The 15,143-nt window shown below is 35.2% G+C and overlaps 1 protein-coding gene across 1 annotated transcript; it reads left to right on the top strand.

Annotated features, from left to right (window-relative positions):
- Nucleotides 1-13,842: 13,842 nt before the first annotated feature.
- LOC131841358 (uncharacterized) lies at nucleotides 13,843-14,751 on the top strand. The gene has a single exon (XM_059189676.1). The coding sequence runs from the start codon at nucleotides 13,843-13,845 to the stop codon at nucleotides 14,749-14,751; it is 909 nt and encodes a 302-aa protein (XP_059045659.1).
- Nucleotides 14,752-15,143: the final 392 nt, after the last annotated feature.

Here is a 15,143-nt window from a genome sequence, read left to right as displayed (position 1 = left end):
AGCACTGCGATCATCTGAGAAATGAATTTCGTAGCAAATATTTCGTTGACTACAAGTAGGTATTTGTTGTAAGAACTATAATGATATGTATATAAGAAATGCTATATTTATATAAGTCGATACTATATATATCCTAAGTCGATGGTTTCGCATACCTACTTGTCTTACATTACTACGGTTGTAGGGTATTTTCTAGGTTTCTCTAAGTGAGTCTAACAGATTTGATTTTCTCAAAGGTTAATATTTGTAAATATGTATTACTATTGTAAACTACAAATGTTAGTCTTCAAAGAAATTAGAAGCATAATTTTGTTTAATCTTGTATATAAAATTCTCTGTCAGAATGTTCGTTACCATACTCCTCCGAAACGGCTTGATCAATGTTTATGAAATTCTATATGCAGTAATGTAAGTCTCGAGAGAATCGGCTATACTATCTATTTTTCATACCCCTAAGTGATAAGGGTTGTCCGTCTCTAAAATTTTTTTTATTATGGACAAAATATTTTTATTTCATTTATAATGTGATCAGCGATCAGATCAAAAATCGACACCTATTTTTTAATAGCGATTTTAATTTATATTGCAAAACAATATTTGCGGGGTCAGCTAGTATAGCTATAAAATGAACCTAATACCAAAATAAAATAGCATCATAGAAAATAATTTACTGACTTTTCATTGCCACTTCATAAAATCCCGGTATTATCTTTCAGTAATCCCGAAATCCCGGGATTGAAAAACTAGTCGGGATCGTATTCTCTATCTACAATACAAGCTCTACTTAGCTTGGCACTAGATGGCGCTGTGTGAATTGTCCCGTTATGAATCTAACAATTGAAACTATGCAAAATGCATATTACTCCTATATGTACAGATACTGTGCCTAAAGAAATTACGTTTCTCCTCCAATTCTCGTGCCAATCTTCTTCGAAGTGTTGAAATTGTAAATTTATTGTACAAAACAATAAAACAACGTTACCGCACTTGAGTATTGAATATTTAAACAATATTTCTATACCCAAAGAACCCTAAAAAACTTGGGCCGCTATAAAATTTTCGTTGAAGATCATAAAACATAGACTTCAGCCTGCACTCAGCATTTTTCACTACTTCTCAAGAAATCCACGAATTTGTTTTACATTGTAGCCAATGAAAATGGTCAACTTGGAGCTGTAACGGATCACTGGATTGAGCGAATTTAAAATTATTTTTCATCTCGTGAAATGATCACAAGTTTTATGGGTATGTTCGAGAGCATTGTGACTCAGTGGTGTACTGACGAGTCTTCAGATCTTGAAGACTGTACGTTTGAATCGCGTCAACACATCATATGTATTCTATATGTCCTACACGTTCATGAGCGATTCAAATGTCGTACATGAATAAATTATTTTTGATGTTATTTACATGCACGCATGACATACATATATATTGACGACGTCGGCGGTCTAGTGGTTTAGCACACCGCTTTACTATCCGATGGTCGTGGGTTCGATTCCTCGCACGGTACAAACATTTGTATTCATGAGTGTGATTGTTTGTATCGGTTTGGGTGTTTTGTATGTATAATATGTATATATTTACAAAAAAAATGTATCCATGCATTTATATCAGTTGTCTAGTACCCATAACACAAGCTCTGCTTAGCTTGGGACTAGATGGCGCTGTGTGAATTGATCTGAGATATAATATTATATTATTATTATATTTAGTGTTGCATTCACCATCACGTCTACAGATGGCAATCCGTCTGACATCTCCATCTTGGATTATTTCTTTTTATATTTCTAATATCCCAAGATAAACAGAGTGTTATGGGTACTAAACAATTGATATAAATACTTAGATATTTTTTGGACATATATAATACTAGCTTTTGCCCGCGGCTTCGCTCGCGTTAATTTATCCCTTTAGGGGTGGAATTTATCAAAATCTTTTTTTAGGGGATGTCTACGTCATAGTAGCTTTATGCATGCAAAGTCTCATGCCGATCGGTTTAAAATTGACAAAGTTTCATACAAACATTCATTTCCTTCTTTTATCTCCTTGGAAGAAGAATTAATCAAAATCCTTTCTTAGCCTTCCTTTCTTAGGATGCCTTAGGACGTCTACATAACATCTACCTGCATGCCAAATTTCAGCCCGATCCGTCCAGTGGTTTGTGCTGTGCGTTGATAGATCACTATGTCAGTCAGTCAACTTTGAGTTATATATATTTAGATGGTGCAAGCATACAGCCCATCTGATGGTAAATGGTTACCGTAGCCTATGAACGCCTGAAACACCAGGGGTCACGTGGGTGTTATCGACCCTTAAAAACCTTAATATACCCTTCTTGAAAAACCCCATGCTGTAGTCTCTACAAGCATCTCTCTTATTTCATTCATCATAGTAACGAACTCTTCCAAACTACCTTTATATAGAAAAAAACAACAAAAGTGGTAGGTGGGGCTTGAATTTTGTAAGAATAATGCACTGACTTTACACGTGTATGATTTTTTTTATTATTATAACACAGGGGACAATCGAGCATGCGGCTCACCTGATGGTAAGTGATTCCCGCCGCCCATGAGCACCCGCAACACCAGGAGAATTGCCAGTATAATGTCGGCCTATTGTCGGAATTATTGCTAATTGGTAGTTTGTATTCACACACTTAAACTTAAATTGTAAAGTAAGAATAAAATTATTTAAAAGAGCAACACGCAAGTTTCTTGCTCGTTCTACTTGTGATGAGACAGCTTTCCGAATGAGCGGTAGATTAAAAAATGTGATGACTATTCAAAAGTGCTTCAATGTAAGTTTATTTGAATAAATGATTTCTATTCTATTCTATTCTTTTAAAAAGGAATAAGCTCTTTTCTTGATGGTTTCAATATCGTATCGGTTCGGAAATACCATAGCTGGAAGGTGATCCCACAATGTGGTTGTACGTGGCAATTGTGGTACTATAACTATACTAACTGTGATACGCGTGACGAATTATTACTCTCAACTGTTTGTAATATAAGCCCGTTTAAGCATTTCGTTGAAAGAGCAATGGAATAGAGTATGTAGTATTAAGATTTGAAGTTAACATTTGTATGTAGGCGCTAAAGTTTGTCAAGTGTAGTTACAGAAAGGTTTCACCCCAGAGAAATCACTGGAAAGGTTACAGCTGAAGATGCCCTACTCAAACTTGATATACGAAGTGCCCGAAATCTGCTTTATGAATTTAGTTTACCTGCAAAGCTCTTTAGTACGGCCGAGTTGTAAATGAAATTAATGGATATTTCGAGAACTATTTAAGGAGAGTTTCTAACTCTCTAAAAATAACTTCAAAGTTCTGTGTAACTTCGGAGAAAACTAGTTTAGTTAATTGACAATTTAGTAATTGCAAATGACATTCATGACACAAATACTGAGAACGACGGCCTCGGTGGTCTGGCAACCACTAGACACCGCCTTATTTTCCGAATGTCGCGTATTCGATTCCTCGGACGGTGCAAACATTTATTCATGAGTATGACTGTTTATATAAGTCTGAATGTATTCTATTTATTACGTATTTACACTAAAAATACACAAAAATTACACATTCATGTAGGTCTATTACAGACTCTTATGATATGCCAAATCTACCGTCAGTTCGGAATAATTTCGAGATGAGAAGAACTGACAAGTAACTCAGCTCGTATTCCTTTCAAATAAATGTTATACATGCTTACAATAATACAGATTCATTTTTAAATTCAAATTTGGGAGAATAGAGTGTTCACTAGCATATGCTATTGTAAAAGCAAAAAGTCTAATCAGTGTTCGTAATCCGAACAGACCTGTTCTCACAAGTAGCACCTGTTCACGAATATATATATATTAATGATTATATACATCATCATCATCATCGCAACCTGGAGGATGCCCACTGATGGACATAGAGCCCTAAAGATCTCCACGATCATCGGTCCTGCGCTGCTCGCATCTAATGCCTTCCAGAGATCTTGACCAGATCGTTGATTATATACATCCACAAGGATAAATGCTGTGCTATATATTTATCTACAGTGCCTACAAAAATAAATAGAATGTAATATTTCCTACAGTATATTCATAATATGGATTTCATTTTGTTGTCCGTATGTTCATGTCAATATTCTCTACAATATACTCCCATCATTTCGTCATCTGGCGTGCAATTTTGATATATTACTTTTTCCGTTTGATTTTACATCCGTGTATCTGTTGTTACATTGTATGGATGTATACATATATGTATATATATTTATTATTATATTACATAACACCTGAGATCAACATCTTAGTTCATTTCATAACATATTTTTATTATTATTTAGCTGTAGACGCGACATCGTCCGCGTGGAATTAAACGTTATTTTCTTTTGAATAAAAGTAGCCTAAGTTACTCCTTATTATATGTAGCTACCTGCCAATGAAGGTCCCGTCAAAATCGGTCCAGCCATTTCAGAGATTAGGCGAAACAAACAGACAAACAGACAGACAGACAAATTGTAAAAAATGTTATTTTAGTGTATGTGCCGTATTTATATTCATGTGCATGTAGTAAAAAACGATTATTTCAATATTCAAACAGACACTCCAATTTTATTTATATGTATAGATGTATAGATATTCATAACAGCTGTATTATCGTTGATCTCAACTTTTTCATAATAATTTTCTGTTCATTTTAATACCTGGCGATCTGTATTACAAGTTATATACTATTTCATTGCTCACAGTATATTGATTGTAAAAGTAAATTTATGCATTGTATTATCTAAAATATTACATGTATTTGTTGTCAATGAGATGAAATAAATAAATATTTATTTCTCCTCACAAATAAACAGTTCAATATTAAATAAACATCCTCCAAATAAATAAATATTATTAATTACATAAATAGAAATATTTTTATTAAAGTAAATTACTTTTAAATAGTTTGATGGTTTTATTGTTTAAGTACTATTTTGTAATAGAAATTCAGCTACAAAATTAACATTACTATTTCCTAAAACAGTAAAAGTAACAGGTCGTATCATACCTGTACAAACAATATTTACAAACTAAAAGCCACGCGAGGCACATTTCAACTTAGTACAGCAGTTTGGATAGAGTCCAAGTTTGGATCTCAAATCTCGAGACGTTTCAACATAAAATAAAATATAGAATATAAAGTGGCCATTTTAATAAAAATTTTCATGAAGTACTTAAGTATAATAAAAGTAATTAACTTAGAAAATAATAGTATGTGTAATAATCTATACATATAAATAAAATTGAAGCGTCTGTTTGTAATATTGAAATAACCGTTTTTTACTGCATGCATATGAATATAAATACGACGAATATAAATGCAATTTTATTTATATTTATATAGATTTACAAGCTTTTGCTCGCGGCTTCGCTCGCGTTAATTTTCCCCTTAGGGGTGGAATTTATCAAAATCCTTTCTTAGGTGACGCATACGTCATAGTAGCTTTAGGCAGGCAAAGTCTCAGCCCGATCGGTTTAAAATTGACAAAGTTTCATACAAACTTTCATCCCCTATTTTATCCTTGGGGGTTGAATTATTCAAAATCCTTTCTTGCAGATGCCTACGTCATAACATCTACCTGTATGCCAAATTTCAGCTCGATCCGTCCAGTGGTTTGGGCTGTGCGTTGATAGATCACTATGTCAGTCACCTTTGAGTTATATATAACGTTATCTAACAGTATTGGTCGCCGGCCAAATTGCTGCCATTACTAATACTTGTAATTCATTGATGGAACATATATATTACATGTAACAATACTAACATAATATATATTCACTCACAGCATTTGGCGGGTCCCCAAACCACGATATTTTATTTAGTCCTAATTTTACCGAGTCAGTACTTATGCAATCTATTGTATATTTATATCCATACAAACAAATAAAATAGAAGTGCTTGTTTGTTTCTTCATCATTTTCATGTCATCTTTGTTCAGATCATGCCATCTCCTATCGGAGGTTGGCGATCATTATGGCAATCTTTGTTTGAACTCGTGATATCTGGATACGAATAAAGATTTTATCTACCTATATGTATGTCTAACCGTCAATCCCTTTGTCCGTCAGTCCATCAATCCGACGCCAGTCAGTCGTCAGTCCATCGTCAGTCGTCCGGTATCCGTCGTCCGTCGTCCGTCGTCCGTCGTCCGTCGTCCGTCGTCCGTCGTCCGTCCGTCCACAGAAGGACGGACTTCTGTCCGTCTATCCGTCTGTCTATCTTACCACTTATTCGGAACGCAGGCTCATCACAAGAAGAACGAACAGGAAACTTGCGTGTTGCTCTGTTGAATGTTATTTTAAAAAAAATATTTGATGAGACTATCACGTACCGATAGCTAATATTACAATAGCTAAGTTTATAATATTTATAAAGTCGTAATTATTTGATTTTTTCTCTAATATTACATGTATAGTGATCAGTTATTTTTTTTTAATATTATATTACACAAGCTACACGCCCCGGCTTCGCACGAGTGTACATGTATTATATATATAAACCTTCCTCTTGAATCACTCTATCTATAAAAATAAACCGCTTCAAAATCCGTTGCGTAGTTTTAAAGATTTAAGCATATATAGGGACAGACAGCGACAGCGACTTTGTTTTATACTCTGTAATAATAAAGATATGTATAAAAGCAAATAAATAAATTGCGCATTTTATATATACATAAAATATATCTACGTATGTCTGTATAGACAATTTATAAAAAGTACCGTTCCTGTATGGCGCCGATCGAGAACAAACAAGATCCGCATCTCGTTCGGCAGGGGTCGCTATTTAATTCTCAATTCCGGTGCCCATTTCCATAATGTTCAAATAGATTTGTATAAAATCAACTTGTGTTCCCATGTTTATGCAAATCAACACAAAATGATCACGTTCATATTGACTTCTACGTTCAATTTCGTTTGTATAACATTACCAGACCCTACGAGGTAGGCAGAGAGAGTCGAGTCTTGCAGACCTAAGAGTAGAGGTGTGCTGACTCGAGATAACTCGAGTCAAATTCACTGGGCTCCCTAAAATATGGTCGATCGCAGTGATGGCTGGCTCATCCGTCATACTCGTAAACTAGTGCTGCTTGTAGAGACTGGTCTGCTCTTATCACTACGACTGATTTAATCGTATTGTATATTTGTATTTGACCGTAATAAATTAGTGCTGGTTGGTAGTTTGTATTCACACGTTTCGACTTGTAAATGTAAACTAACAAGGATTATTTAAAAGAGCAACACACAAGTTTCTTGCTCGTTCTTTTTGTGATGAGATAACTTTCCTAAATAGTGGTAGATTTAAAAAAAAATTGTTGATTATTCAAAAGTGATTAAATTAAGTTCTATTTTATTAATGTATCATTATCGTCATTACATACTATACAACAAAGTCGCTGTCGCTGTCTGTCCGTCCCTACGTATGCTTAAATCTTTAAAACTACGCAACGGATTTTGAAGCGGTTTTTTTAATAGATAGAGTGATTCAAGAGGAAGGTTTATATATATATAATACATGTACACTCGTGCGAAGCCGGGGCGAGTATATAGTTACATAGTATAAAACAAAGTCGCCGACGCTTTCTGTCCGTTCCTATGTATACTTAAGTCTTTGAAACTAAACAACACATTTTTAAGCGGTTTTTTTTAATAGATAGAGTGATTCAAGAGGAAAGTTTATATGTATAATACATGTACATCCGGGGCGAGTACTAGTTTAATATATAACATCACTGGACACCCGATACTAACGGAAAGAAGTTCTAAATTGAACTTAGTTACGACTTTGCAAACAAGCAATCTTTCTGATTACAGCAACTATAGCACGCTATTTGAACCAGAGGCATTATTCGAACTAACCTTGATTTAGCCTAGAGTTACCAACCGTCCTGTTTTTCCAGGACATGTCCCAGTTTTTGAAGTGTCCTGGGAAGTCCTGAATAGTTATTTGTCAGCGTACTGGGTGTTTAAAATATGCGTGCCTCTTAATTACTGATTTTCAGTAGTATAATTATATTAATTACTTGAATTTTACATGTGATTTCTATGTATAGCAAAAATGAAAGTTGCTAAGTGTTTATTATATAGCTGTCTAGTACCCATAGCTGGGACTAGATGGCGTTGTGTGAATTGTCCAGGAGTGTTATTATTATCATATTAAACCTCTATACACGATGTACTGTGTTTCATATTCAAAATCAAAATATCTTTATTCATGTAGGTCTGTTACAGACTCTTATGATGTGTCAAATCTATCGTCAGTTCGGAATGATATCGAGATGAGAAGAACTGACAAGAAACTCAGCTCGTATTCTTTTTAAATAAATGTTGTACATGTTTACAATACAACAGATTCATAATTGGGAGAATAGAGTGATCACCAGCATATGCTATTACAAAAAACAAAAAATCTAATCAGTGTTCGCAACCTGAACAGATCAGTCCCCACAAGCAGCACCCGTTCACGAGTATGACGGATGAGCCAGCCATCGTTGCACTCAATCATATTATAGGGAGCACATCGACTCGGCCCACCACGCCGACACAAGTTTGAACTTTATAGCGAGCATGACTATTTCAAGTTACTCCACTACGTCATTTATATTATTTACAGCATAGGCTATACTAGAGATGTGTCTACTCGAGTTAACTCGAGTTGGAAGAATTCAACTGGTAAATGAATGAATCAAGTGAAAGAGCGAGAGCATGATTCTGTCATCGAACAATGACATGAAATTTTCCGATCATTTCATACCGTATAATTTTCACTCGTCACAAATATTTCAATTTCAAATTTCAATATCGATTTGAGGTAAGGTTGTTATCATTTTTTTTTGCATATTCGTCCGATTGTTATCAATAAAATGATTATGCGTTCCTAGACCTTCCGCGTCTTTAAAGTGTCATTTCTACGGCCCCTAAAATTCGGTGACGCTTTCAAGGATAGCTGCGCCCAAAAACATTAGATTTGTTCAAAAAAATAAAAAAAAAATTAACTCGAGTTAACTCGTTATGTTTATTAGCACATCTCTAGGCTATACCAAACACAGTTTTCAACCATTACAATATTTAATTTACAGTATTTATATTTAACATGTGTATTGGATATGAGATGGTGCTTCTCCACAGTTACAAACTATGTGTTCAACCGCCCACACAACTATACTTCAGTTTTTGGCAATAGGTACTTTCTAGTAGTACTATCGCGTTACTATTTTGTTCTAGAAATTTCTTGAAGTGACTTCTAGTGTTCAATAGTGCTAACTCAACACCAACACTTCAACTTGACTTATCCACTGAACAGAATCTAGCTCTTTTAGTCTATTCTTATATCTAACTAGCTGTACCAGCGACTTCGTCCGTGTGGAAAATAACTTTATTTTTCTAAATTATAAGTAGCCTAAGTAACTCCTTATTATATTAGCTACCTGCCAAATAAAGTCCAGTCAAAATCGGTCCAGCCATTTCAGAGATTAGCCGGAACAAATAGTCAGACAAAAATTGTAAATAATGTTATTTTGTGTATGTACCGTATTTATATTCATATGCATGTAAGAAATGGTTATTTCAATATTACAAACAGACACTCCAATTTTATTTATATGTATAGATTACAATTAAAGGTCATGCTCACTATAAAGTTCAAACTTGTGGTGGCGTGGTGGGCCTAATGTGCTTGCTCTTATGTGGTTGAGTGAAACGATGGCTGCCTCATCCGTCATACTCGTGAACGGGTGCTGTTTGTGGGGACTGGTCTGTTCGGATTCACTGCTTAGACTATTTACTTTTGATATAATTCCAATAGAAATTTGAATTTTAAAATGATATTTTATTTTAGAAATATGTACAAGCTCATTTGAAAAAATAAGCTTGCTAAGTTTTAAAGTATTCTAATATGGTTGCAATGATGGCTGGCTCATCCGTCATACTCGTGAACGGGTATGCTTGTGAGGCCTGGTCTGTTCGGGTTTACACTGATTAGACTTTTTGCATTTGCAATAACATATGCTGGTGGTCATTCTATTCTCACAAATTTGAATTTAAATGAATCTGTATTATTGTAAATATGTACAACATTTATTTGAAAATAATACGAGCTGAGTTTCTCATCAGTTCTTCTCACCTCGAAATCATTCCGAATTGACGGTAGATTTGATATATCATAAGAGTCTGTAATAGACCTACACGAATATAGATATTTTGAATTTGTTTTTTTAATTAGACTGTATAATTCTATTCATTGATTCAAACACTGAACCTTTTGATGTTTTTTAAACAACCAAAGAACTTAGTTCCTACTGTGAGCTTTTTAATTGCTATAAAAGCGTTTGTCATTAGCGACGCGGCTTTTCAAGTCTAACGTTGGTGGCACCTCGATTGAGTGCAAGTCAAGGATGCAAGGCGCTTTTAAAAGCTGACTGACTCTCTGTACGCTTTTAGTCGGTGCTAGAGATGGCTGCTGAGGGTTCCTTAATTCAGCCGGGTCGTACTCTCGCATAATACGGGTCGTTAAAACCTTGTTGAATGCGCTCCAGCTGTCTGGAGATGCTGGTTCACAGCAAGCTCATATCTAAATATATATAACTCTAAGGTGACTGACTGGCTGACATAGTGATCTATCAACGCACATCACTGTACGGATCGGTCTGAAATTGCCATGCAGGTAGATGTTATGACGTAGGCATCCGCTAAGAAATGATTTTGATTAATTCTACCCCCAAGGGGATAAAATAGGGGATAAAAGTTTGTATGAAACTTTGTCAATTTTAAACCGATCGGGCTAAGACTTTGCATGCATAAACCTGCTATAACGTTCAAGGGGTAAAATTTATTACATTACAATTTTATTTTTTTCCGTACCGTACAGTTTAGTATACAGATCCAATTGAGAAGAACTAGCAAAAAACTCAATTGAATATATATTTTTTTAAAAGCCAGTTTATTCACTAAGTATATTTATATAACTGTCTATGTCTAACATTAAATGAAAATCCCGTGCATGAACAACTATTGCCATGCACGCTTGTCATACAAGTAATCGTTTAGTGAATAATAGGCTTTGCTCTAACTAACAAGTCAGCAAAGTTATTTTTATGAAGTAGACTCACTGCGTAATTGTTCAAAGTGAGATTCCATTTAAAAATTCTATGTATAAATATATTTACGTTCTATTTAAAGAAACGTATAAATAATCTTGAAAATACACCAGGAAAGAAGAAAGCAAAAAGGACGCCACACATCAGCGACTCCGCGACTCAGTAATACCTTTTTCCATTACTTCGCATTTCATTTTGAAACGCAAATAAAAAAAGCTGACGAATTCACTCGTAAACAAGCTATTTCAAATTAATATCCTTATATTTAATTAGTTTTTGCCCGCGGCTTCGCTCGCGTAGTAGTAAGTAATATTATTAATTAGGTGTAATTTTTGCGGCTTTACTTTTGTTTAGCGTGTATGACAAATTAGGGCCCACAAAATCTAAGAATTATATATTTCTACAAACTTTGATCCCCTATTTTATCCCCTTAGAGGTGGAATTTATCAAAATCATTTCTTAGGGGATGCCTACGTCATAGTAGCTTTATGCATGCAAAGTCTCAGCCCGATCGGTTTAGAATTGACAAAGTTTCATGTAAACTTTCATCCCCTATTTCATCCCCTTGGGGGTAGAATTAATCAAAATCATTTCTTAGCGGATGCCTACGTCATAACATCTACCTGCATGCCAAATTTCAGCCCGATCCGTCCAGTGGTGGGCTGTGCGTTGATAGATCACTATGTCAGTCAGTCTGTCACCTTCGAGTTATATATATTTAGAAGACTTATTGCGATAAATTGGAGGTTCATTATAATTAGACGATTTTTTCCCTATTTATTGTAGTAAACATTGAAGTTTTGTTTTGAACCAAATTACGTGTATATTATTTATATTATGAACCGGGTCTTAACACGAATCATTTTATGGTAAATAAAGGTATTTACCTTTCTCGACGTTTCGACTAGGTTGCACTAGTCGTGGTCACGAGCTGACTGGAGTAACAGCGATGTCAATGTAGATAGCTGACAGCAGTTTTTCCATCTACCTTTCGTTGAACAATATAGTGACGGTAGATGAAAAAACTGCAGTCACATATCTACATCTGTTCAGTTCTGTTCTGTTCTACCGTTTTAGCCCTTTTATTTTTTTATTACATTCAATTCCGTAGTTCACGTGAGGGCGGAACTTATGAACAATGAAGACATTGCTATTCACCAGCTACTTTTCTAACAGTTTAGACGATATAACATGGTAATATATGCCCGTATGTCACTGCTGAAGTTCGAAACTTGAATAAGCAAAATGTAGAGTTATTAGTTCTGAAGTTAAGTCAACTTTGAGCGCACTTATCCGTGTTCATAATTCTAAGGCCTTTCGTACACAAGGCTACTCAATTCTTCGGTACTCTACGATTTTAGTCTCCAGCGACTACCGCCAAATAAATCCATTGTCGGAGTCGTCCACTCCGATCCATCCCCAGTCCAATTCAAACGGGGATCGATATTACGATGGCCTGAGCCGAGGTTCGTACCCCTAGCGGTGCCCCCCGACTAGTTATATCCGTCAGGCAGGAGTTTGCCTTCAGCTGCTCCATAAGTCCTTCCTTTGGTTTGGAGTGCCATGTACACTCGCCCCCTATCGTCCGGTGAAGCTGTAATGCTACGTTTACATTCAGCCGCTTCCCCTGCCACTCGCGCTGCCGGAAATATGTCAATGGCATGGGAAGTGTTTCTACTAGTGTTTACACTCTCGCGCTACTCACTTCTCTGCCCACTCGTCAGCCCAGCCACTAAGGTCAGCTGCGGCCAACAGCATTAGAGTAGTCCGTAAAAAAAGTACTCGAGTCGTGTCGCCGTTCATCCCGCGACTTACATCGCGTCAGTCGTGCACTACCTGTCGGCCGAGATGGTCGCTACATAAGTCCCGGCGTATTCCAAGATGGCGGAGCATTACACACTTTGTAAACATGTGAGCTATTCAGCCTCTACGCCTATTAGTGACTGAATAGGCGTTTTGCATCTTGCGATACAGTGTCGTGTACGGACCATGCGCTACTCGATACTAATGTGTGTCCCATCCAATGTCCCAATTTAGTTTCAAATGTAAATTGGAAAGAGTTTTACTGGAAAAATAAATTTTAAGTAATTGGGATACTGAATATTAACATAACATATGGGTATCATAGTCTAATAGAATAGAATAGAATAGAAATTCATTTATTCCAATAAACTTACATTGAAGCACTTTTGAATAGTCATAGTTAATATAGTATGTACCAATAATATATAGGTACATGGCCTATGGGCTTGTACTCGTATATGTTACTACATACTATGATTGAGAGCGGTGACACGGATTGGCCTTTTCTTTTTATCTTTGTAATTTTTTTTCTTTTCATACTGTTATTGTAACTGATTTTGGTTTTTATGAGCATTGAATATTGTAATTCATTTTATATATATTCATATTTGTGTATCCTAGATCTTATTTTTTTTTTTTATTATTTTAAATGTACTAAATTTATATGTCCTCCCGCTCGGACCGCGATAGCGACAAGACGTGTTCACTACTAATAATTATTTAAAAATTCTTTTCAACAAATAGTGAGTCATATTTACTGTAACCTGTTGCATCGTCCAGAATAACAAGAACTATATTACAATACAAGTAACCAAGACAGAGAACTCAGTATAAACCGGTTTCAACTATCTGTGAAGCGTCTATGCGACTACAGAAACTTTGAAGTGACGACTTCAAAGATTGAAATATGCCTAAAGTTATTCGGTCACCTCCAGTTAGTGAAATCCAACATACTATGTCAGATTCAGACGTAGCATCTATTAAGAAAGATAATCCAGCACCAGTCTTTCAAATGCACCGTTCCAAGCGACGAAGAGGTTCTCCCGAGGACAAATATCCCTCGGATGATATCAAAAATATGATGTCTGAATGGAAAGAAAGCCAAAATACGATTTTGAATAAGCTCGTTGCTGACGTTGCTGTAATTAAGCTACAGAATTCTGAAATAAAGGAATCAAACAAAGATATTGAAAAATCATTGGAATTCATAAGTTACCAATATGAAGACATGCGAAAGAAAGTAGAACTGTTAGAAAACGAGAGGAAATGTCATATCACTCAAATAGCGGTGCTGGAAAATAAAGTTGAAGAAATGCAAAGAACCTTGAAGTCATCATCTATTGAAATTAGAAACCTACCAATTCTGAAAATGAAAAAAACTAAGGAAGAATTGTGCAATATTGTACAAAACACTTGCAGAGCTATAAATGCCGGCGTCTCTAATAAAGATATAAAAGACGTAGTTGTTTTGAATGAAAGAGGAGATAAAAGCACTATTGTCGCTGAATTCACCACAAGTGTCTTAAAATATGACGTTATCAGAAGCGCAAAAGAATATAATAAGAAGAACCCGTCGAATCGTCTGAACACTACACATATCGGATTAGATGGCCAAATAAGTGCCATTTATATTTCAGAATCCTTAACTAGGAAAGCAAGAAGATTATTCTATTTGGCTCGAGATGTCGCAAAATCTGAGAATTACAAATACTGCTGGTCTAATAATGGCAAAATATACCTAAGAAAAAGCGAGGATTCACGTCACATTGAAATCAAGGATGAAACCCAGCTCACAGAACTAAAAAGTGTTCTATGACTAGGTATGATTAAGGTTATTTTATATACAATCAAAATTATTTATTTAGTTTACGTATATTTTAATTATGCTAAGTTGATTTCCTACTGTAAAGCTTTCATTTACAAATCTAATAGACATACAAATGGAACTAAATTATTATATGCTGATGTGTTGATTAGGACATTATATACATCAATTATTTTGATTACGTGCACACACATTTATAAAACTAACTCATATAAATTAAGCATTACTCAAATCTCTATTCTACATTGTGTAATCGATATACCTAAGTCAATTAAGCAAAATAATCAAATTCGATTTTTTAAACAATAGCAACTTAACTGAGAATATTGACAAAATATCGGCGGGAGAAGCATATTTGTGTGAACCGGAAACTTGTAAATTAA

Source organism: Achroia grisella, unplaced genomic scaffold, assembly GCF_030625045.1.
Source record: "Achroia grisella isolate CSIRO2021 unplaced genomic scaffold, CSIRO_AGI_Agris_v1 utg1589, whole genome shotgun sequence".
Lineage (NCBI taxonomy): Eukaryota > Metazoa > Arthropoda > Insecta > Lepidoptera > Pyralidae > Achroia > Achroia grisella.
Note: the sequence above shows the minus strand (reverse complement) of the source record. Positions and strands in the feature narration are given on the sequence as shown.